The sequence below is a fragment of the Neopelma chrysocephalum genome, unplaced genomic scaffold (assembly GCF_003984885.1).
Source record: "Neopelma chrysocephalum unplaced genomic scaffold, ASM398488v2 Primary Assembly neopelma1_97390, whole genome shotgun sequence".
In the NCBI taxonomy this organism is placed as follows: Eukaryota; Metazoa; Chordata; class Aves; order Passeriformes; family Pipridae; genus Neopelma; species Neopelma chrysocephalum.
In genome coordinates, this window is record NW_020926031.1 from 6,871,592 (window position 1) to 6,897,134 (window position 25,543).

The 25,543-nt window shown below is 41.2% G+C and overlaps 1 protein-coding gene across 5 annotated transcripts in view; it reads left to right on the forward strand.

Moving 5' to 3' along the window:
• The window catches only part of MARCH8 (membrane associated ring-CH-type finger 8), a 96,632-nt gene extending 72,399 nt beyond the window's left edge, over positions 1-24,233 (forward strand). For 3 of the 5 annotated variants that reach the window (XM_027672431.1, XM_027672432.1, XM_027672433.1), the window contains exons 3-8: positions 54-104; positions 9,990-10,069; positions 10,374-11,219; positions 12,966-13,146; positions 16,754-16,901; positions 19,309-24,233. In XM_027672431.1, the coding sequence (XP_027528232.1) occupies positions 54-104; positions 9,990-10,069; positions 10,374-11,219; positions 12,966-13,146; positions 16,754-16,901; positions 19,309-19,613 (1,611 nt within the window). In that variant the 3' untranslated portion in view covers positions 19,614-24,233. The remainder of the gene's footprint in view (positions 1-53; positions 105-9,989; positions 10,070-10,373; positions 11,220-12,965; positions 13,147-16,753; positions 16,902-19,308) is intronic. The other 2 variants (XM_027672434.1, XM_027672435.1) reach the window with 2 other exon arrangements.
• The last annotated feature ends 1,310 nt before the right edge of the window (positions 24,234-25,543 follow it).

Here is a 25,543-nt window from a genome sequence, read left to right on the forward strand (position 1 = left end):
AAATATTTTCATAACTGTGACTTGTTGCTGCAATGATCCTGTTCTTCTTTCAGAATGAGAAGGCTTTGGGGCATTCCGTGAGCCGCTCTAGTAACATCTCAAAGGTATGTTCCTCGATATAACTGTCTTTGCTAAACTTGGGAATACTGGGGTTTCTCTCATTTCAAACTGGGGTGATGTATGTGACAATGTGACCAGTAGAAAATTCTTTTTATGCCTGTCTGTCATTGATAGTCACTCCTGGAACATTAGAACTCTGGTGTTTTGCAGACTGTCTTTACAGGTCAAATGAAATGGAAGCTACAGTGGGTTTTCTCTTTCACACTGTCAGCCTCCTTAGCTTGGTAGGAGCAAGATAGATGACAGATGCCTGAGATCTTACCTTGGAGGGAAAATGGCTCCAAAAACATCGCTCAAGTATGTTGTTTTATGAGATAAAGTTACATAAGGTATGTATAGCTGTGCATCCCATAATATGAATAGGATATGTGATTAAACATTATTTTATTGTTACTTCCACACTGAATTATTTTCAGCACCATGACATTCTTATCAGGGCATGACTATGTAAGTATTTTAAAATGTTTGCTTTTACAGACCTCGATCGTATAAGAGAAGATGCTCCACCCTTTCTAGTCACACTCCAGTATAGCCAATGGACACATCAAACCCACAATTGTTTTATTATGCCATTAGGAAAAAAGTATCTTCTGTCCAAGATAATTATTGCAAGACGTACCCTACTCCTACTTCTGCATTGCAGATAAGACTTCTAATTATCTGTAAGCCTGACAACTTATTGCTTAAACAAGTACAATTGCTTAAAGCCTTCATGAAAGCAAGGCTGTGCTGGTTGACCAGTATTTTTCATGGCATGCATAAGCTTCAACCCTTCATTGCCACAGTTTATGTCACTGATGGTAGTGACTTCTAATGAAAGAATGAGTCATCATGGCTGTGACAAGCTCAAGTGCCTTTTTTCTGTTCTGGGTGCTTCTGGATCTAGGGAGCTATTCACAACTATCTCCAGCAGAGGAAACAGTGTCTGCATTAATTCACGGTTTATATGGGCACAAACAACTTTAACTTTTGAGCCTAAAGACAGAATTACTGGATGTCCTAAATAATGAGCAGGGCAGCTGTCCAGTGCACAAGGTATTGACCAAGCTGAAAGTGTTGTTATGGATTGATGCGGGATTGTGTTTTTCATTTGGCATTAGAAAACGTGCATTCACATAAAGGGTTCTGCAATAAATACTGTGTGACTATAACTTCTCATCTGAGCTTTTCTAAAATGGGACTATGCCTGTTCCTTCTTTCCCTGGCTCTTATCTTCTAAGGGATCCTTAATTGGATTGTCAGGTTTTATTCAGCAGAGATAGTAGTTTTGCCATTAAGTGTTGTCGTACTTTTCCCAGAGTGTCTGAAATCAGCACAAGCCTTTTGGCACCGGCAGTTTGGTATCCATACAAATCTGCACAGTTCATTCTTAATTCATCAAAGACTGGTAGTGTGGCAGTGCAGTGGAAAGGACCTTGCACTCTGGCAAAGCTCTCCCTGGGAGTGCTGGCAAGTGAGACATCAATATTTACATTCATCTTGAAGCACTGAAACATCCAACATGATTGCTGTGTATTGCAAAAGCTAAAGTTCTCAAGGGGATCAAAAGTCAGCTTTGCCAGTGTAATGGGGGAGAGTTTTTGATTGCAAAATGAGCTTCCCAGAGGTGTTGATGTTCTTCTCCTCTGTCACCTCTGTGTCTGATCTGTTCAGTGCACCTGCTCCACTCTGGAGAGAAATTTGAACAAGGGCAGAGGGTAGAAGTCCCACTCCCTGATTTGCCTTCTACATCTGAACACTGCCTTGTGCATCCAGACAGTTCAGTGCTAAGCTGCAACAATTATTTTGTGGTCTACAGGTGGTTTGTCTGTTGCAAGCAATTTATATTACAAATCAGGTAAGAGTATAGTAGTGGGATGCTGCATGGAAGGTTAAGTACGTGGAAAATTTTTCTTCAGTTCTGAGGTTTAATAGGAAAGTGCTTTTTTTTATTGTTTAGAATAGCAACCTGGCCAATAAGGCAGACTGAATACATGTAAAGGAATAAGTATGGAAATGCTTGGCTACCTGTATAGCCTTTTCTGAAATCCCCAGAACTTGTTGATACTATACCATTTTAAGAGGAGCTTTTTAACCAAAATTGAGTTAAATCTTACATGCTGCATTTCCAGATACGTTGATGTGCGTGTGTGCGTACAGAAATAATCGTGCTTCCTGCGAATGACTGTTTCAGCCATTGTTTTGCCACCCAAATCTAGCTTACAGCACAGCAACCTAGCAAATCTGCTACAAATGCTTGGCACTGACACTTGATTCAAAGCTTTTCTGGTGCTGATATGTCATTACAAACCTGCTGTGATTATTACTGTGTATCTTTCCACTGCTCTCACTTGCACAGTGCAATTTGAGTGGAAAAGATTGAGTCAGAACTCAGCCTTTAGCCAAGAAAGGATGCTGTGTTACTTGATGTGACCAAGGAAAGCAATGCCCTAGGGCTAAACGTGATCAAGGAGTGAGGCAGACAGATGGTGCCACTGAAAATGAAATCAGCTGGTAGAGGTAGCAGGACCTCTCTGAATATAGACCCCCAGTGTCAGGGCCAGGTGGAGCTGTCTCTCAGGAGAAAGGGGCAAAAAGGCAGTTCTCCAAGAGGCAGATGCTAGGAGAGGCAGAAGAGATGCTAGTACATGTGGCCAGGCCAAGAAAAAGCAATCACCTGGATACTTGGCTAGGGATGGAGGCCAGAAACAGCAGAAAAAGGAGCAGGGAATAAGATGTAGGAGGATCTTCATATGGTGCCATTAGGTTTTGTGCAGTATGTTGCACGCTGGGGGATGTGGCATTCCTCCAGGCCCTTCTTTGCTTTTTTTGGTGCATATATTTCAAATGCTCCTTTTAAATCTGCTCCACGTGAAATGTTTGAATTTCTGGGGTCTTTTATGTTTGTTTTGAAATTTAAAAAAATGTTGTTGAAGGAAGCTTGAATTTATTTAGTCAGGGGACTTAAACACAGCCGGATTCCCCACTAGCCCTGTTCAAGCACAGTGATGCTGACTGAAATGGCCCCAATTGACACAGGGGAATACAGCCCAGATCCACATCTCTGCTGTTTCCCTAAGCCAGCATTTTTGCCAAGAAGCCACTGATTGCTGCAAAGTGCCTTCATCATACAAGCCACACAGAGAAATAATTAAACTTTATAGAAGCTTTGTCCTCTAAATATAGAAGAAATTGACCCTAAAACACAGCTAGTCACTGGGAGCAGCTAAAAAAAGGATTTTCACAGTGGTGGTAATTCATGCCCTCTGCTTATAGAGAAAGGAATTGTGCTTACAAGCAGATGAAATGAGGTCACTAAAAAAGCTGGTCTGTAAAGAGTTACCCTCAAATTAGTGGTACTGTTTAGCGTCAAAGTGTCTGATATATCCTGGAATTGATAACGTGATGTATGGAAATATCTTCAGGTCATCTGTGTGCTGTTCCTGTCATCTGATTGCTCTGGAAGGCTGATTTTACTGTAATGGGGAAGCACCTTGTAGGCTTATTTTTTCATGGCCCTTTAAGGGGTAAACTTTGAAAATGCTAATACTCGGATCACAGTAAAGGAATCAAAAGTGCACTCCTTTAAAAAATGTAAATGCTTTGTCTTTTCTGAAGGCCTGTATAGTTTTATCTTTTGAGCAGAAGCACACTGTAAAGTATTAGATTATTCTTAGGCTGAATAGCAGTGAGTGCAGACACAAAGTGGTAGCCTAAGCTTGCTATGAAATTTAAAATCCATTTCGGCTGTTCATCAGCTTGGAACAGATTTAGAAAAGCATATGAATACACACGTCCACTATTGCCTGAAGCTTTGATGGATTCAGTGAGCATTTGTCTGTAGAAAACCAGTCTAGGGTTTTCAGTCAGAGCTTCACTATCCTGTAGTCTATCAGATGACCAAGGCTTACTGAAAAGAACTGCTGCTCAGAGGTGCTCTGTTCAGGTATGTGAGCCTGGAGGAAAGGGAAAGAGAAGTTGCTTTAAAAATTTTTTTTTAAATCCTTCCACTGAACTATTGGGGAAAGGAAGACAGGAAAAATTGTTTACTGTGGAGGTGAAGGTATGCTCTTTTCCCCAAGCATAAGAGCAAGTAATATTATGCTGGGGCACAGTGCAGTCATGTTCATAAGGAGTGTGATAGCCTCCCTGTGCTGTGATAAATCCTCTCTCCTGGGGCTGGATTCTTACTTCATATATATACTTCATGTATAAAGGCCCTCCATGAAGGAGGAATCCACAGGAGTTTCCTTTCCTCTTTTGTTCCCTCAGTCCATTCAAAGTATTTTGAGGAAGATTTTAAAGACAAGGGTCATATATATTTTTTATTTCTTCTTCTCCCTTCATAACCTGTGCAGTTGTTACTGGTTTTAGTCAACATTAATCCTGAGCTATAGCCAGGTTGTATTACACTTGTGGAGACTTTGAAGGGATAGATAGCCTTCTTTTTCTAGTTTCTTTAGCCCAGAATCTCTAGAGAAAGTTCCTGCCAGAATCCTCCTTCAGATTTCTTTAGGAACAACAAAGAAAAGCTGACTTCAGCTTTCCTCCTAGCTGCTAGACATAATTTTAATTACAGTCATATATAAAATATGGACGTTCTCCCAATAGCTGACTCCTGGTTCCTATCAAATTGTTGCCAAAATGGTAGAGTTGATCATCCTGAAATTTCCAGATGCCTCTTTACAATATCTCTCCCACTGGCTCCCTCCCTCCCCCTGATTTTTTAATGACTCTTCATTCTAATAATTCATCTTATCCCACTTAAAGACATTTGATTTTAATATGCACTGGAAGTCAAAATGACATGAGTGTGGTAGAGAGAACTTACTGGAGAAGATCAGAAGTTGCTGATGTTGATGCTTGATCCTGCCATGTTGGTATTTAGTAAAAGCTTTCAAAACCAGCCTGTCAGCAGGGCTGTCTGCCTGTCACAACATCCACTCTGTCCATAGGTGGCCTGTTCTGCCTCTCAAGTGTCAGGTTAATACAGTTGGCTCTGCTGTGGATGAGACAGGGTTGGAGCTGCCTTTGCCAAAGGGAGGGGAGGTGAATGGGGGCAGTGGTAGCATAGACAGAGTCAGATTCCCTGGGTCTCTTCATAGATGGTCTTGGTTTCTCTAAGTGTAAACTAAGAGAGGAGCAGAGCCTGGGGCTTTTGCTGCCTCTGGAGATGTCGCATGCAAGTAAAGTGCCATGTCCAGCAGCAGCTTTACTTTCTTACTACGTGTTTGAGTAGGGTCTATATGATAAACAGAAAATAACTCTCTGTCAGGAGAGTGTAAAATAAAGGCAAGCCCGTAATCAAAACGCCAGATTGAAATTTGGGTTGCAGAGTGTTTGGCTTCTTACTCTATTGCTAAATTTATATCTGCCTGAAGCTCCTTGTGCTGCAGTTCCTCCTGAGTAAAAGACTTAAATTGTGCTTCTATTTTCCAACTCTTTGTCTGTCCAAAGGAGAAGTGTGCTCTGTTATTAAATGTGCATAGTTCTTACAATGTTAGTTCCAGATCCTTAGCTGAGACTTCTAGATGTTTTTGTAGCACAAATAGTAGGGTCACAGTATTGTTCCTATTCATGTGGCACCTAGAAATGACAAATCGCAGGTGCGGGGGAAAGCCTTTCTTTGCTTCCTTTAGACTTCCAGTCACTTGAGGAATTCTACTAGAGTTAAGTTGTTTCTAATTTTTTACCTTTTTACCTTTTTTAGAATGTGACAGGCTCTGTTCTTTAAAATTAGATATAACTGCTAGTACTGAAGTGCAGCCCAGAGTGGGACAACAGCAACAGTGCCACCTCAGATAAGCAGGTTATCTTGAAATATTCCCAAGCTGTTGGCATGCTCACTATGGCTCACTGCAAAGATGACTTTATTTTCTTAGGCGGGGGGGGGTGTTGATTTTTGGTGTGCAGCATGTAATCACAAATAGGTAATCTTGGCTGAGTTCTGTCACCAACAGATAACACTGTTCATGAAATGGGGGCACAGTGAGAACAACCAGCTATGGCAGCACACACATTATACGTGTATGTATTGTATATATGCACGCACACACACGTATATGTATATAAAAAATGTATGTGTTCCTGCTGGCAACCCTCCAGAGAGCTACAGGCTTCCAGGAATTGTTACCTTCAGAATTGCTGTGGTTGTCCAAACAGCAGTGCAGAAGGCCATGCTGTGACCTCACTGAATTGCATTAGATGGGAATGTCAATATACACAATTAACTAACTATTGACCTTTAGTCCTGAGCTATTTTAGGCAACCAGTTGGTCTGTGTGGAGTAACTCACTAGTACATAGGTCGTCGTTGGAGGTGATATTCCACCACGTGGAGAACATGGAAGTCCACAGAGATTCAGCAAGCAATTATGGAGTTAGAGGGGTCAAATTCAGGCTCTCAAGGCTTAAGCTACCTGACATATATGAGCATGGCAGAAACCTCCTATGAGAAGGAGTGCTTTAAAACCTACTGCTGCTGTCATCATCACAGGTAGCCAGTTTGGACAAAAGTGCTGCTACTTGGGCGGGTGCTGCTGGGGCAGTAAGGGTGGTGTGTGTGCCAGAAACTACAGAGTGGAGAGGGCTTTGATTGCTTGTTTTCCCAGCCTCTTCAGAGCTGAGCCCTATGTGGGAGCAACATCAGAGCTCCAGGCTAGCTGGATCCACCTCACTGTTTCATTCACCCATCACTGCCTCCTCTTTGCCCATGCTTCGTCTTTTCTGTGGCACCTGTGTCTGAGTTAGTAAACCCAGGTGAGCTGAGTGGACTGGCCAGCATCAGCTGCATGTAGCCCTGCTTCTAGAACTGGCAGAACTTACTACTTAGGCTTTTGGCAGCAGCTTGCATTTTACTATGCTCTTGTCAGGGAGTTGTGCCTTACCGTTACTCGGTGCTCTCACTGACTGATGTTCCTCTGGCAGCTGTAGCTAAGGAAGTGACTGGCATTAAAGCAATGATTAGTTTTACCTCACCTCGCTATCCTACTCTGAGTTGCAGTGCAGCTGTGTAAATAGTTTTATGAGCAAAAAGCATGGGATGAAAGGAGGACAGACTGACTGGAGGCTCGTTGAACCATGGCTTTTGGTGGCAGCCACAGCTTGCATTAGCTTACACCAAGGGTGGGGCATAACTTCCTCCAATGTTTTGTTGTTCCTCTTTGTGGTGCCTATCCAAGTGTGTTAATTTCTGTCCATATTTTGGTTGCATTTTCATTTTGTATGAAAATTGAGAAAAAGACCTTTTGTTCTGAAGCAGAAAGGTAGAGGGGAAAGGAAATGTGCCTAAGATGTGGGGGGGAGTTTGCAAGCCGTCCTGAACAGTGCTGGCGTCTAGAAACAGAATAATAAGCTTGAAATGCAAATGAAATTCCACAATTTCTTGTTTGTCACAGCCTTTCGATTTCCCAAGTGACAAAACTTTGACACTGTCTTGGTACCAGACAATTGGATGACAAAACCAGTAAACATCGTTTGGGAAGGGAAATTTTGGATCTATGAATCTAATCATCTGCCTTTAGACTGTTACATCATATATTCTGCTGTCTTTTTTTGGAAAACGAGTTGAGAGACTGGATTCATTCTCAGCAGGTTACCTTCTGTGATTTGATCATAACATAAAACCTGAGACTGATTTATTAATTGATTTGCGACTTCGTTTCCAACAATATATGGCTCTGTTTCCATGGTAGAATGCAACATGCTGTTTTACTGGTTTAATGTTTTGTTTTTAGAAGATTGCTAATTATGTCTTTTTAACTAATCTGTTATTTAAGTTTTGTTAATTTTCATTCGCATAATGAAAGAGATTATAGTGTCACATCCTTCACTACATTGTCAGACTTTCAGTTGAACAAAAGTAATTACTGCACAAACACTTTTTAAAAGATAGGGTTTGAAGTCAGAGATGTACCTGCTTTTAGGAGAGGTTAAGCATCAAATAGAGACCAATTTTCCAAGTAATACCTGAATTCCCCTCACCGTATGATCAGGATCCTGATCATACAGTGCATGTATGTGTAAGTAGTGTAAAATGTAAAGAATCATAGTTTCCAGGATGAAGCCAATAATTGATATTTGTCTTTAATTTGTTTTGTCACAGCTTTCTGGCCCAAGGTTATTCTCTTGGGTTTTATTCTATACATGAACGTAGCTGGGTAGGATGGGAAATAAGTTACAGCATCTTACTAAGGGTCAGGAGGTGTGTGTTTGAGGCTTGGTTGAGTCTTGCTTTCAGTTCCTGCAGACCTAGCTGTAAATGGATATCTGTTTTTTCAGTCTCAGTGAACCTGAGGCATCCCAATGTGAGGGCAGGTACATTGCTGTCTGTAGTACTGTTGGCTAGAGAAATAAAACCCCAACAGATGAGTTCTGTGACATGGAAGATCATGGTTGTATCTGTATTTATAAACTAGCATGTGTATCCTTGTATCTTCTCTCGCAAAGAAAGAAGAGTATAATGTGTGACAAGGAACCTTGCTTTTGCTGCAAGGGTGTAAAAGCCTGCAGCAGCCTTGTTTAAATATACAATAAGGGCTTTTAATAAATTAAGTGTAAAATTGAAGAGTTCTGAGACATATAGTGTCTGTGTGTTGCACTGCGACCAGAGCTCATTGATGACTGAGCTAATCTGGTGTCTGAAGCTGAAGCACAGGGCTGGGCCCAAGGTGCTTCTGTGGCAACACAGCTTTTGCCACCTGAGGTCTCCTGTGGTCTGGCTTAGTGCACTTGCTTGGCCCAGGTCTCTGCTGTCTGTGCTGGTTTCTGTGAAGCCCAGCGTGGTGATGACACTTCTGTTGTTCTCCTAATTGCATTGTTCCTTCCTGGGTTTCAGGCTTTGCTTTGCTGATCAAAAGAACTGTAAACCTTTGTTTGAATTTGAAATGCAAGCAATGTTTTGCAGTGGTGGGTGAGCAGCACAGCCTATCCAGCAGCTGTGAAACATGGGAGAACCAGGTTTAAAGATTCTCTGTTACAAAGTTATTAACCCAGGTCTCCTCCTCACCAAAACCTCTTGGAAGAGTTGAGAAGTTTGTTGAAGTGACTCACAGAACACAGCAGCAGAAAAGGTCTTAAATAATAGCCAATGGAGTCCCAGCTCTGAGACAATGCTTATTCTTACCATATTGATTTTAGAGGCTTGTCTATTAAGTGTAAAATATGCCAAGAGCTTAGCTTTAGTTTTTTGAGTTAGTTCAGCTGAATTCTGAATTCTTCAGTTACTCTGTTCTCACTGTGCTCTTGTTGCAACTTATAAACATGACTGCTGCCACACCTCCAGGTAGATAGAAGACCCTTTTTGAGTAAGAGCAGGATGAAAGGCCTCACAAAGTACAAAAAGTACTTCAGGGAATGGTCTGGGTTGGCAGATGGTGCTTGTGTGCATATGCTAGTACAGAATATAAGTCCCCAAGTAGTGTTTGAGATACTGAACTACTGACAATTCTGTCTTATGAGGAAAACCCCAAGCCTCTAATCTGTTGTAATCATTATAAGAGGAAGGATTAGCTATTACATGGTAGCTAAATTCCAACTAGTCTATATACACACTTTCATCTAATTATTCTAATTACTATAGCATTGCTCATTTCCTGAGCTATTGTCCTGTGCAACGTTTGACAGCTGGCAGGTTCCACTCCAGAGATGTCTGCATTTGACTTTGGGGTAAAACATTTATGTTATGATCCTACTTCTCCAAGGATGAAGCTGTGTGACCTCTCCTTCTCACATTCAATAATGAAGCTACTTTCTTGCAACTAGCCCTTGAATATCTGATGTAGAGGATATCTGACTCCATCTGCTGTGTTTCACCCTGAAGGTGATTGCTGTGCATACTGACTTGTGACTTGGGGTTTTTTTGTTTGTTTGTTTGTTTTAATTTCACTGCAGGCTGGAAGTCCAACGTCTATCTCTGCCCCTCATAGCTTCTCTCGGACTTCTGTTACACCATCCAACCAGGACATCTGCAGGTAAAGTGTGTCGTTTGCGTGGCTACAGCGAGGCTCATGCAAGGTTCAAATTAAGGAAAAAAAAACTGAAAAAGCACGTTTACAGGGAAGTAAGCAATGTGGGGTTCCCACACGAAGCATCCCATTTGTTTGACTCGACTGCTGTCTAACACTGCTTCGTTGAATCTTACTGACTGTTTGGCCCTGCTATGTTTGCCATTGCCACACTAGCCGTAATTCTCATTTCTTCACTTTTAATTATATGTGTTCTCTTTTGTAATTGTTTTTTACTTTCTGTGCTTTTATTCCACTGTTCTGCATGCAGTTCCAGTGCAGTGTTTTCTGAGTGTTGTCATCACAGTCCAGTGCAGTCTGCTGTTGTCTTGAAAAATCCGCACTGCCAGAGCCCTCTGACACAAGGGGTCACTGTGACAGTAATCTGTCAGGACACGTTACATGCAGCAAAGAGAAACTCCCATGGGCAGGATCGGGGCCAGGCACTCAGATCTGCTAAGAATGTAAAGCCCACCCGCACTCTGAAATTCTCCAAGTCCCTCAATGACGTGGACCAGAAGGCACAGAGCACCAGCGAGTGCTTTGACTATGTGGAGCGAACACGGTCAGAAGGCAAATTGACCCCAACTCAAGAGCAGTGTTTAAGGATTAACAAATTTCATCTTAAAGAGAGGAAACCACTGAATCTCAGGCCTCTTTCTTTTAGCAATTCTAAGCACTCCTATATCCCTTCCCTTTCCAACTACTCGAGTGCATCAGGAGGAACAGAGAACCACAGCGCTGTACATATCCCCTTGCTGGAGGACAAAGTGGACCATGACACCTCAAGGAGCAAAAAACTGTTGCGTTACCTTTTTTCCTTCTCCCACACGTCCAGCATCAGCAGCCTGCATAAATTTCATGAACTGGAGAGCTATTCCAGTCACTTCCAAGCAGAGAAATCCTCCAGCATGCTGGTGGAAAGCACGGACTTCTGCTCAGACGATATGGGAGACGATGACGTCTTTGAAGACAGCACCTCAGTGAAACTGAAAACAAAAGAGCAGCGGGCACCACTCTGTTCAGTTGAGAAGGACAGTGACCTTGACTGCCCTTCCCCCCTCTCAGAAAAGTTCCCCCCTCTCTCCCCTGTGTCCACATCGGGGGATACCTGCAGGTTGGTTTACCAGAGAACCACCTACCTTTGAACCCTCCCATGTGCGGTGGTGACCGTTCTGCTTTCCCCTGCCTTTGTGCTGTTTCTGTCTCTTCACCCTGTCACCTTGCTATAATATGTGTGATTTGAAGCATGCAGCCTTCTATCTGCTGTCTTGCACTCCTCTGATGCACTTAACAAGACTACTAAGCAAAATAATTTCTTTTGGAGTCAAATAAATTCTCTTACAATTTGTTTCAGGTTTGAGGTTCTGAGGTGGTGTTCTTCTCTTATCAGTGCCCAAGCTGAGAATATTATGAGAGACTCAACTATGCATAATAAAGGCCAAGTTGAACATGTCTTAGATTTGAATGAGCAATGTGTTGTCCTGACAGCACTACTGGGTTGGTCAGAGGGTGGGAGTTGGAAGGAAAACAGACTGCTTGAAAATTGCTTCTGAGATCAGGTCAATATAGCTTAAATTTTTTTCCCTTCAGTTTCTATCCCACAATACTTTTATATTTGTAAAGGGCTTTCTGGATGTCTTGGTCAAAAGGGGCATCTGAGTGCTGGCTGAGAGCAGGAGTCATCAAGTACAGGAGCAAATGTCCAATCCCTCTACCTGGCATTTTACTATCCTAGTCTTTTTCCTCCCTGACAGCACTTTCTAAAGCTGGCTTTGTTAGTACTTGCCAATATTAATCTGATTTTCCCCCTCATTACCACCAAAATCTAGTTCCGTACTGGCTTGTCATCAACAAGATGCTGTTGTAATCCACTCACTGCTTCATTTCTACTTGCCAGCTATCAGCAAGGTTGCGAGAGGCAAGATGCTACACATCAGTAAGAGATTTCAGTAATGAGACAGGGATGGCAGCATGCCAGGACGTACTTCACATATGCTTAGTAACTTGTATTCAGTCCCTGAGCTCCCCACCATTCCCCTTTCGATTCATGACCTCTTCCACATGGTTAGAAGGACTTCACAATGCTTGATGCAACCCAAGGGTTGTGTATAAATTGAATCTGGAAATCAAATGTCAGCAGCTGGTAGTAACACTATATTGGATGTCCTTGCTGTTTCCGCAGCTAGGCTGTGAGGAAAATGGGGAATTTGCAGAGCTGATGCTTCTTTAGCAGCTCTTGCAAAGTAAGAATTGGAGAAGCAAAACCGTTAGTCCATTTAGAGTAGGTGTGTTTTGAGGTTCAGATTCAGTGCTGCAGTTCAGCAGTGTTAATCTGTCTCTTAGCAAATTTGCACTGGAATTAATCACTTGTGCAAAATCTGGGCTATGATACTGGGGTGGGCTGTTTCACTATTGGTTTGGGTATTTTGCTTTATCTTCTGTTTTGGACCATAATACATGTGTAGCTGTACCTCTCTGTGCATATTTTGTCTTGAAAAGTGCTATCTGATCTGTTTAAATGCTATTTTCAGTTAAGTGCTATTGGTCTGGATGAAATGCTGTCATTTCTTGTTTTTTCTTTTTGATGCTGCATTTCTGTCAGGCTCTGTGTGTCTGCCTCATCTGTTAGAAAGCAGCTGTCTAGTTAGCCGTGTCTGTGCTCAATTATTTTGTGCCTGTGTATGTGCTTGCCCAGCAATGGAGTTCTTTAGTTTTAGCTCCTTTACGGAACACATTCCTTTGATATATATGTCTCAGGATCCTCAGTGAACAACCATGTGTGATCACAGATATTACATGCCCCTTCCACATCCTTTCTGCTTTCTCTTCTCCTTAATGAGCAGCTTTGCTTCTGATTCAGGATATGTCACTGTGAAGGAGATGATGAGAGCCCTTTGATTACCCCCTGTCACTGTACGGGAAGTCTTCATTTTGTGCACCAAGCCTGCCTGCAGCAATGGATCAAGAGCTCAGATACACGATGCTGTGAACTGTGCAAGTACGAGTTCATCATGGAGACAAAACTGAAACCTTTGCGAAAGGTAGGCACAAGACCAAGGATATGCTTTATTAAACACAGATCCACTCTGGAAGGAGACTGTCCTTGCCCATGAGCCTGCAGTACTCCCTACATGTTAATTAGTTTTTGTGGCTCTTTAGTAAGACTGGTCAGCTGTATTGGTACAAAAGGATTTAAATTAACCCTCAGCCTGGCAAACTCAACATCAGTGGAATCCAGCTCTGATAGTTAGCTATTATAGCCCAGCATCTCTCTGTGTGTAAATGTGCATACATACACACACATACCTATATGTATGCATGCAGCAACCTTATTTTTTTCTTTACGGTCAGATTTTAGAGCACAAAAGTATTTACAGTTATCCACATTTTTTTTTAATATGGAGTTTTGTATTACTCTTACCTGCTTTAGTATGCAGCTCCAAGATCCACCTGTTCTCTTGAAGATATGAGTATTTCACATTAAACTTACTTTAAATCACACTTTCTGAGTGTAATTTAGTTAAAATTTGTAGCTTTTTTTTTTCTTTTTAAAGGATCCAACTTATTTAGTGAAAATATTAATTGTAACTAGAAGAGGGTTCCCTGGTGAATGTGTTGTCATTTTTACCTTTTCTTAGGCTGTGAATAACCACGTTTTAGTACTTCAGGTTGCTAGAACCTGTATTTTTGTTTTATAGAAAATTACCTTTCATAAATGTGGTGACCTAAAGTAGAGGTACTTAAATGTCCTTTTATTATAAAGCTAGTTTTGTGCTTGTATCCTTTTTTGGTTCTCCCACATCCTCTGAGCTTTCAATTTCAGTTGTCCTTACCATCAGGATTCTGAGATGGAAGTCACTGCTATTCTTAGCACAGAGAAATCTTGCCGTATCTACCAAAGTGGATGAGGTTAATAACAATAACCTCAGTCTGGAACTAGAATAAATGAGAAACATTAGATTCAGTTATGATGGGCTTAAATCATAAGGGTGGAAATTCTGGACTGCAGCCATCTAAAAACTGTTACGAGAACTTGTCCAATTCCTAAAAGTGACTCCTAACAGAAAATAGAGCAGATTTCAAACACCTCTTATTTTTTTAGAGAGATGTACAGTCTGCAAAGCTGAGTGTGTCTGGCCAAGAGGATGTCCTCTGCTTATGACTGTGGTGGATCATTGCCTTCTAAGAACCACAGTTTTTTCCTTGGTAGCCCGTTGGCACAGAGTATAGAACCTCCTGCTGAGGTTCTATTGAGCTGCAGTACTGACCATCATAGGCTCTGTTGTCTGTGCAGGCAACACTTTGCACAGTCCAACCCTAGGACAGTAAAGAAATTATTCTAGAGAATCCAAAGTAAGAAGAGTTGCTATAGTTCTCAGTTGACTGCTGTTTTTTCTGTGTTCACTCTGTCTGAAGTGGGTGGGAAACATTTACTCAATATTTGTGCCCTGTGAGAAAAAAATGTGGGGCACTTTCAGAAATGAGTCACTCAGCATCATTAGTTATATCTGAACGGGTCATCTATGGGAAACAGACAAGATGCCAGAAGGTAGGGACAGAGCCATAAACAGGAGTTCACCTCTCAAATACATCTAAAGAGCCCTTTTAGAAGTTCAGCTGCAGAAAGAAGATAAGGTGCCTCTGTAGCTTCAACTCAACCTTTATGGTGTCCTTTCAGTCAGGATCAAACAATCTGGAACTGGTGATTATGAACGGGATGGGACAAGTAATTGGGCTTGTGCTTTTCTGTAGAGTAGAAATGGAATTAAACTTCCTTGGCATCTTAAAGTTATTTTGCAGCATTGGGCTGTTTAAACACTAAGTTACTAAGGGAAGAGGATGAGAAACAAAATGTGTCATGTCTCAAATGAAGACGAGGGGAGACAAAAGAGAGATGCGCCATTTTAAAATTTCAAAAACATTAAATCTAAATTTTCTGCTGATTTTTTTTTTGTTTAAACACCACTTCAAAAATCCAGAACTGCTGACTATTTTAAGTAGGAAATGCCACGTGCTGTGTCGTCGGAATAATGCAGCAGTGACCTACAGATGTGAGTTTCCTCTCTGGGCTAGTGGGCGGTTTGCAGGATACCTTCTCTTTTGCTTTGCAGTCATTTCTCTTGAAGAGGTGAGGCAGTGCAAGTTGTTTTGGTGGCTCTAAAGCCAGCAGTTCACAGGAGGTATTGTCCAGCAGAGGAGCTCAAGCTGTGGAACAGAAAAGAGAACTATAAATTATTCAAAACACAGGTCCTCAGGACTCTGTAAAAGCATTTGCAAATAGATTTAACATGGTTACTTTTTGGCAAAATAACTTGATTAATTTATACTTTCTATCAAAAGTCAACACCTTTGTTTAGATGCAAAAGCAATTTTCTGTTTAAAATACAACATGAAAAGGAAATGTTTGTCCAATCTTTTTCTAAGAAGATTGAAAGAATATAGGTTTCTAGTATGACATGAGTCTAGCATGTCACTGCTGGAAGTATTCAATTCTTGTGCCATGATGAGGTTTGGATGCCCACACAACTGGAAATGTGTCTCGGACTGGCCAAAGAGATTGTTTGTTGGCAACACAGAGAGGATCACAAAGTCTCTGTCTCATCGTTCAACCATTCTTGTATTTGTAGCAGTGGAAACAATAATTCAGCATAATGGGTGATTTCAATCATACCATTCAGGTCATCCTCACCCTCTTCCACATTATTCCTACTTTTCAAAGTCCTCTTTTTTTTGCAAATTATTTTTGGAGACATCAAATGCGCATCTCTGTGCACGAGAAGTTTATGTGCCCCAGCATATATTTTGTGAAAGTGTGAGAAAAGCCCATCATAACAATCTGTTCCAAGCAGATATGCGGAGGGATGTGTATCCCACATACAAAAACTTTCATCATATACATAGGGGAAATTGAAAAAAAAAAAATTTAAAAACACAGCTTCTGGGTGTCTTGGGTCTATGTCTTGAATATTAGAAGCATCTATAATAGCTGTCAAGTTTCTTTCCATCTTTCCTAAATGACACTGACCTGATTTTGTGGTTTTGTTTTGGGCTATATAAGCATTATTGATAGAGGCAGGTCTGGGGATTTAAATTGCTGTGTCCTCTCACTTCTAAAGCTGTCATCCCAGTTCTACTGTATATTCTTAGGGCATATGTATTTAAGTGCACTTGAAACACTGAAAATAAACTACGAGAGCGTCACTGCTGTTGAGTGATGTTAAATATACGTGAAGATTGAATGAAACCCCCCGAGGCAGGAGGTGAGAGCTAAACAGCCTTGAGTGGAGAACAGAGGAAGGAGCAGCATTGCTTGTGCTGTGCAAGGCCTCACATGAGGGTCCCTGTGTGCTGGAGCTGCCCCTTGTGGGTCACCACAGAGTGATAACATTGTGCTGAGGCTCCAGATGGGAGCTGAGTGCTGTAGGTCCCCTCCAACACCAGGATGGCTCCCGTCACAGCGGGCTAAGCTGCCAGCCGTCACACCAGTGCTGGGGCCAGAGCAGTAATGCCATCTGACTTCTAAAATCCTTGTTAGGAGGAAACTGGTCTCCTGCCTGGTTTTCATTCTTATCAATGTTCTCTTTTCATACTCTCTAGTAACTACAATAAACACCTAATTTCTTGCTCTGGTTCCGGGTTTCTTGCCAGTGGGAGAAGCTGCAGATGACAGCCAGCGAAAGGAGGAAGATCATGTGCTCTGTAACATTCCATATCATTGCCATCACCTGCGTTGTGTGGTCCCTCTACGTCCTGATAGACAGGACTGCTGAAGAGATTAAACAGGGACAAACTACTGGTATGTTACTTCCTTATCTTCCCACTTATTCTTTTGGAATAATTATTTATCCTGAATTCAGAGAAGATGCAGAACATAAGTGTGCCAGTAATGTTTATACTTGTCAGGTTTACCCTGAGGTTGGGTTGGTTTAAAAGCACAGTTCTAAAGTGACTTGATTAAATCAGTATAAATTAATCTGTGGATGCTTTTAAAATCTATTTCAGATCAATTTAGTTTGCACTTGTGAAATGCACAGATATGAGAGCTAATCCAGTGTAGCCAGATACAAAGTTGCCCTGCCTCAGTAAATTTAGGCTTAAATTGGAACACTTACTGAGCAGATAAGCATGTAAGCATTTGTTTGCTGCTATGGCTACCTTTAAACTGGGCAAAACCAGAACAGTTTTAAAAAAGAGAAGAAGTAAGAGGAATCTAAATCCAAATCTTTGAGGTAAATCAACAGGGTTTTCTTTCTATTCAGTCATCTGTGAGGTGGGTTAGCACAAGTTTCCAATGAAAGCCCTGTTAGACTGGAGAAATTTTTATGAGTGATAAAAACTTCTTCTGAAGCAGAAGAAATTCAGGTTAATTCTTAAGACTCCAGTTCACGCAACTGAGAGGAGGTGCACTGCAGTTCCTGTAGTGGCTGCCACCCCATTGCATGGATGTCTTAAGTTCTTGTATAGTAGGTTTTCTTTAGCATGTCAGCAGTAAACTTACCACACTGAAATGTGTTTACCTGGGTATGCTGGGGTGTGGATTTGAAGCTGTCCCAGAACTGTTTCTCAAGGCAACTGAGCTGTGCCCAAAGGTTGATACAGAAGGGACAGGGTACCTACCAAGGCTGGGAGCTGCTAGAAGGCAAGCTGTCCTTGCTTACAGAGCACTGATGCCAACTAGACATGGAGGTGGAAAATATTTTGCTGGTGATTGAACAGGGTCATCCGAGGAGGTAGGTGAGCATTAATAAACCTGCAGATCCATGGAGCAGTTCCAGAACAGAATCAATTGAAATTAAAAAGTTTTCCTCTCATTTCTCATTTGGGCTATAGTTTAATTGTTCATTACTTCAGTCAGGAAGTTGCTTTGAATGAAACCTCTTAGTATCTGTTCCATCCAACCCCATCTCTTCCATGTAAAGTGAAAATTATTGGCCTTTCATTGCAAGGTTTCCGTTTGGTAATGAAAAGGATAACATGCTTTCAAAGATTCATCATCTCCAGGTTATTTTAACCAGTAAATATATTAGATGAACATGAATAGGAGGAATAGTGTGATTATTTAGTACGTTATAGTGCCTTCTTTCCTCCCTTCCTTTGGATTCTAAATCTGGGGAGTGCTGTACCGAGCAGTGTGTGTGGATTTATATCCACACAGGGCCAAGCATATACTGTCACTGCCTACAGATGGCACCAGATCACCTGCAAATCAGAGGCTCAGATATTAATCATGGGTGGGATTTCATCAGTAATAAGGCTGAAGTGCCCTTCGTATTTTGGGACTAAAATATTTTCATTCTTCCCACACTACCATACATTTCCAAAACAATACTGGCCTGTATCTTGGTTAAAACTTTAAGGAGTTGGAAGGACATGATTTTACTCCCTGAAAAACCTGACAGTGTGTGATTCAGCATGGTTTCATATCCATCTTGTGATGGTGCTTATCTTTAAAGAGGAAAGAGACTGGATGAATACAGGACCTATGTAAGCAGAATATGTATAAAATGAATAAATAGGCTTTCATTTAAAAGTAGTTGATAGAAATGTCTAAAAGATCAAGATAGACAAATTTAGGAAAAGCAGTGGTGGTAGTTTTTATGACAGAGGATAAGCTTGGAATGCTTCAGCATCTCCAACACTTTCAGTTTTGTATCAGAAGAGATGCTGTAGTTCAGATACAAGTTACTGGGTCTGATGCAGATAAAATTGTCTGATCTGCATAACAAACATGTCAAGCTATTCCCTTATGTATCCATATACCATGTGATCACAGAGTGGAACAGACTCGTTGGGTCACTAAGTTGAGTCTCCTGCTATAAAGAGGAAACCATGCCATAGAATCCCTTTCATAATTTGATTCAGTTTTTGTTTAAAAACAGGTGGAAAAGGACCTAAATGTACTCCTGATGGTTGCCTTGACTCTGTGATTGTGTTGCACAATTGCTGACACAGAAAAGGAATTGTTTTGTTTTTCGCTGGTGGGGGAGAATAAATGTGATATGTGAAGTAGAAGTCTGTGTGTGTTTGACTTGAAGGGGAATTAAAAAAAAGCCCAAACAAGAAAAATGGCAACACAAGAATAGTTTGCATGACCCAAAGTCTGACAGTTTCATTACAGGACATTTTTGAGACATCCAGTGCAGTCCAGCTAATATTGACCAGGTCCTGTTTTTAATTCTTTGTTTTTATTTTCTTTCTTCCAGGGATTCTAGAGTGGCCATTTTGGACTAAACTGGTAGTTGTGGCCATTGGTTTCACTGGAGGACTTCTGTTCATGTATGTACAATGCAAAGTGTACGTACAGCTGTGGAAGAGACTTAAAGCTTATAACCGAGTAATATATGTACAAAACTGCCCAGAAACTAGCAAAAAGAATATTTTTGAAAAACCTGCACTAATGGAGCCAAACTTTGAAAGTAAAGAAATGTTTGGGGTTCACCATTCAGACACAAACTCTTCACATTACACAGAGCCAGAAGACTGTGCTGCAGAAATTCTTCATGTCTGATTGCTGGGTAGGAGGGGTGTTTCTGTATGTCCTTGAAGATTTGAATATCATTGTTTACTGCAAACTGCTCTACCTTTTTAAAATCAGCTAATAGCTGAGGGCTGGCGGATGAATTTTTTTACATTTGTTTTTTTGTTGGAATTTTTTAAAATCCCTTAGGCATATCTGTCAATGTCATCATGGTTGCATACCTCTCAACATTTTGTGTCTTGTACTGGCTGATCAGAGAGTCACAGGATATTGGGTAGAGTGAGCCTTGGGTTTGGTATCAAGCAAGCCGCTAGTGAGCTGTCATAAACTTCATGGAGTCTGTTACTTTAAAGATGACTGATTCTGGAGTATGTGTAGAGTGGGTTTGGTTGGTTGGTTGGTTTGTCTGTTCTTTATGCATGATGAAGGAGGTTGTCCCAGACACTGAGGGAAATGAGAGCGCTAGAGTCTAATCTACCACTAACACTGCCACTAACATTTTGTCGTAGGCAGCAGGTGTAAAATTTTGCTTTACATATTGTGATGAGACTTACAAAGCATATAGCACTTTTTAAAATCTTTATTTTGTAATATGTATGTCAAATGAGAATGAAACTTGAAAGAATGTGTCATTTTTGAAACATTTCTTTGTTCTTTACCCCATCTATTTTTCTGGAACATAAACCTCTTGCCTTATAAAAAAAAATTTAAAAAATTCCAGCCTGTGATTTCCAACACATGCCCACATTATCTTACTAAACATAACACTAAAAAACATTGCCTGTTTGAGTTTCCTTTGAGGAGCAATTTTCTTCAAAGGATATTGCACTTGTGACTTGTGTATGGGGAGTAGTAGACGTGTTTAGTGTTCATTTTCAATACATGATGGTTTCAGTGCTCTGTTTTGAGGATTGGTTTTGCTTTTTTTTTTTCCCCAACAGGTCAGACCATAAACACACTTGCACATATATACCTGATGTGACTTTCATTCCAAACCATTAGCAAAGGCTTTGTTGGTAAAAATGTGAGCTGTTATGGAAAAAAGGAAGCTTTGTCAATACAGCTGAAACTGGTTTTGCTTCTTTAGTGTTGTGTCACGTGTGAACTACCCAAGAATTTGATGTTGTCAGAAGAGATGCTGAGATTAAAGTTTAGGAAGTGAATATCATATTAAGTGGATGAATTTAAAAGTACCTGCCTGGTTTTAGTCCTGATGTGATGCACTATGTGGTCAGAGAATAGTTTTGTCTGTGCTTTTGAATTTGAGACTGGCTTTTTAATCAGTCAGCTTTCATGCAAGGAGAGGGACATCTTTAAAATCTGTTTGCCTGGCTTTAGACAGAGGTACTCAAAGCCTGGGGTGTCTGCTGTTGATTCATTTGTCCAGTCTGCTTCACTGCACCACTGTCCAACTCCAAGCCCTCATTTAACCAAAGTCTCAGTGTGACTGGAGCAGAAACGAAGCCCCATGAAAAGTCAGCACACAAGGTCTCTGCATTTGAAAGCTGACCTTCCCTGCCTGAGCCTGATCTGAATCTCTGTAAAGTCAATGATAATAATCTGGTTGGTTTTAGTAGGAGTTGCCTGGACTTCTCAGGTAAAAGTTTTTGTTTACTTGTTGAGATACTGAACTAAATTCTGAGCTTGTTCAAGTTTCACTTAGTATTTTTCAAGTACAGCTTTGAATACATTATTTTCATAGTAAAAGTAGTTATTTTAAGACTTCTCAAGCAACGACAGTAAGATATCAGTGATTTTTTTTTGCTTAAAATCTAATATTACTTTATTTCTGAATCAATATTTTAATGGAACGCAGAAGGGACTATGGTAAGAGAACACATACCATTGATTTCTAAGAGCTGTTAGAGGGAAAGTATTATGTGTGCACATGTGCCTCTGTCACTTCAGGCTTGAAGCTTACTGTCTGTGATCTTGAACAACATGGTACCTTGTTCTTGAGATGTGTTAAAACATCCAGACCTCTGGGCAATCTTAGTAAAGCTGCACTGGCATGGGTCTGTGTACTGTACTAGGTGTCAGGATGTCCCGTGCTTAAGTGATACAGGCAGACAAACCCTGCATACCCTGCTAGTATCGGGGCAGCAGTCTTCATGACAATACACATGTAAAGTTTGTTGCCTGTGCCTGCCATAATTTAAAGTGCAATTACTCGGGCCCTTTCCTGAACTCTGCTGTGGGTGATCCTCTTCTGTTATGAGAACCCAGACAATGCACTGTCTTGTTCTGTTTTCTATTTTGTTCTGTGAAAGATTCACTAAATAAACTCAGGTGGGTTAAATATCAGGTCTTGCACACCTTCCTCAAGTTCTTCTGAAATGCCCAAGTGCACAAGACTTACCCGTCTGCAAGACACTCACGTTACAGCTGCAAGATGCACGGAATCATCTGCCGACCAATGCTCAGCGCATTCTCGTCCCATCTGTGACCAGTGGGTGAAATGAAGATGGACAAGTTCTGGTATGAAACCTGGTTGTTCACCAGCTCACATCCAAGAGGCACTGGTGTGAGAGTGATGTTCTGACAAGTGCTGATATCAGACTGTAACTCGCTGGTCCTGTTGCTGTCACTGTCATACATGATTTTTGGTGAAACGTTGTGAAATCTCATTTGGTGTTTTGGAAGCTCCATGTGGAACATGCCAGGTAGTGTTCAGTGTATTCAGGGTACTGAAGATTTTTGCTGTGCCCTTGAGTATCTTAACTTGGAATGAAAAATCATCTCTGGCAAAATCATCTAGGGAAAAATATTTGCGAATGAAAGTGTTTTAGCCAGTGTTGCTGCTAACCATTCCCTCTCCCAGCAGGTCTTTTCTAAGTGAAAATTAAGGCCTAATATTTAAAATCTTTATATTGCTTAGGAATGCTCATACCAGGAAAGGCTGAAGAAGAGATCCATCTCTCAGGGGGGTTCATTTATGCTGTTCATATTTCCTATGCTGATTCTTGCTTGGTGTTAATGGTGGGCTTCTGAAGCTGCAGTTCTCTGCTTCTGCATGGTGCCATCAAATGTTTGAGAAGGCTGAATGGTGCTTTTTTTCTTCTTTCTCCTCAAGAAGATACCGTTGACTTTTTTTCAGCTCCCAGCTGTGAGGCACTGATGCTAGCTCAGGTGAGCGCTGTCCTTCCTGCCCAGGTGTTAATAAGGAGAACAACCAACCTCTGTCAGATCAGGCTTTCCAGTAGTTCCTTCTGGTAGCTTTTGAAATGACTGAAATAGAAGTCTGGTCCTTGCACCTTGGCCAAAGTTCATGTGGGTTACCTTGGGACTTTTCGGAGCCCAGAATTTAAGTAGGAGGGAAAATAGGCTTAATACCATCTACCCCAATCCCTTCCCTAGGTTGCCAGAGCCTTTGGTGATATGTCCACTGCCCTAGACATCTGACCAGACTCCCATTCTATTGGTGTAACTCCTATCCAAAAAAGCACCATCTGGGTCGAGTAAATTTCCCCACTGTGTCACATTTGATCTATCTACCAGGTTATGAACATGCATTATGTTAGAAATACAGGTGTGTGCTGCAGAAGGTTGATCCCATTTAAGAGATCATGAGATGTTAAAATCCTATGAATTCTCAGGACTTTCTTCAACTGTAAGCCTGTATTTAGAGAGCAGGTATTTGAAACGTTCCCATGTTCTGAAAAGATGGCCAGACCTGGGAATGACTTCCTCTGGTTAAAGGTCATTGAGATTGGCTTTGCTTCAGCAGGAGGCATTCAGTGAAGGTTGAACGAGCCTGCAAGGGGTTAGAGAAATACTGGGTATCTGTGCTGTACCTGGGAAATCCTAAGAAACAATAGTAATTCTCTGTCCAAGCCCACCTCTGCCAACCCCCTGTACTGATCAGAACAGTACCACTTGGGGTGCTGTAAGGAGGGGGCTGCTTGGTGTGCCACTCATCAGAAACCTCTGAAGTGGTGCATGGATGTGGCCATGCACAGGAGCTGGTTGCTTCTGCCCTGTGGGAGGCAGGGTGAATATCTATTGCAAAGTGGGACCCAGGTCCAAATTTCTTCTAAAGCTGAAGTGTGTTAAGATACAGATTTCTGGTGTAGTCGGCTGTGGAGATTGTGGCCAGTAATCAAAAGGAGGTCGGTGACCCTGGGTTGGGTCTCAAATATGGATGAAAATGGGCAAATAAAAAAGCAAGTATATTACTGGCTGGATTTCCATAACATTATATTAGATATGCAAAGAAAACTTCTAAGCAGGACCTTTTATTTTGTGATTTTTTTTTAGTTTTGAGATATTGCGGTGTCTGTATATTCCAATGAAGTACTGAAAGCACTTGTCTTTGTATAGAAGATAACTGTTTTAAAATTGCAGCTAATCTTGTATTTAGGTAAAACATTTGTAGATAGGTAATTGTATAATGTTGAACAACTTTACACTGGCATGTGTTGTATAGTTTATACAAGACACTTCACACTTCTGCAGAATTTTTTAGTTAGTAAATTTCTAGTAACTTAAATGTATAGTTTTGTACCCTTTCATGTATGTTTGTTTTCTCAGTATTGCCACTTGCAGAGTTATTTTTAGTTTCTTAAACTGTAATTGGTTATTGGTGTGTGATACACAGGGTTATTGACTGCAGCAATAAAGTGTTTCTATAAAAAACAGAACAAAACAAAACCATTATAGTATCCATTTTGTTTGAAAAAGCATAGAGAGAAAAATTGAGCTCTGCAGTAGTAGATGATCAAAGTGAGTTCTTTCACTGGAGTAAACATGGAACTTGGTGACTCTTCAGTGTAGCAGACCAACACAGACTAGCATCCCATGAAAACTTGATGTTAAATGACTCATAATGATAAAGGCGTAGTAACCACAAGAATAATTGGGCAACTCCTTCAATGCAGGTGCTTTGGCCTCAAATGCAGGAATCATGGGGAGAATTTTCTGACTTCTGCCATGAAGGAGGTGAGGAGAGAAGATTGCCATGGGCCTTAAAATCTAGACCTTCTGGAATCAACACTGAGTGATGCTACAAATGCTTCATGTCTGAAAAGAAGAAGAAAAATAGTTTTGTATACAGAAGAGGAAGTCCTCAGCAGTTTCTCTAAAATACATTTCTAACCCCAGTAGGTCGAGGAAACTGCATTGCTGTGAGAGAGCTCATAACAAAAGCATACATGCCGTAGAGCAAAGAAGATCTGGAGCATTGTGTCTGTAACAGACACAAGGGGGCTCAAAGAAAAGCTTTTCATTTCTGTTTCTTTTTAACTAATAATTAGTTTTTCATTTTCTTTTAGGTAACAAAGGAAATCTTAAATCTGCAACCCTAGAGAGGTGTCCCCATGCAAAACAAAAGTCTCTGTCCTATATTCCCTTGGTAAAGGAAGTCTGGCTCTAGTAAATGAAGCTACTTATATAAAGTTTGGAACCCAACAAGACCTTTATACAAAAATACCTTTCTGGAGAGATGGCAGGATAATTTCCAGGGCCTGCTGTTTGACTGGCAGTCTCTGAGATTAAAAGCTGATAAATGGTTTAAGGAACAGAAACCATCTGGCTCCTGGTTAAAAAGTGTTCCTTGTCTTGGGTTCAGGCATCTCAAGTTAATTATAAAATAACTTATTTCCTCTTGCAAACCTTATTTCATCTGAAAGAGCATTGCTGTCACTGTGTGAAGTGTGTCCCTCTGAGGCAGAGCAGAGCATTGGCTCAGCAGCACATGGCACGGCTGCAGCTCCAGGAACAGGATTTTTTAGCTGGTGCCGAGGAACAAACTGTCCGGTGAGTAGTTACTGGTGTCTGGCTGGCAGGACCAGCATGACTCGCCTCTCAGAGCAGGACAGAAGGAGGCAGTTGGGAAGATCCATGAGTGCCCTGTGGAGGCTGTGGAGGTGTCAAAAGATGCAACTGCAGCTGCTGACTCTGAAAACCAAGCCCTCTCTCAAGAGCCATGCTTGTGCCTGCACTGCTGCTCAGCCTCCTCCACT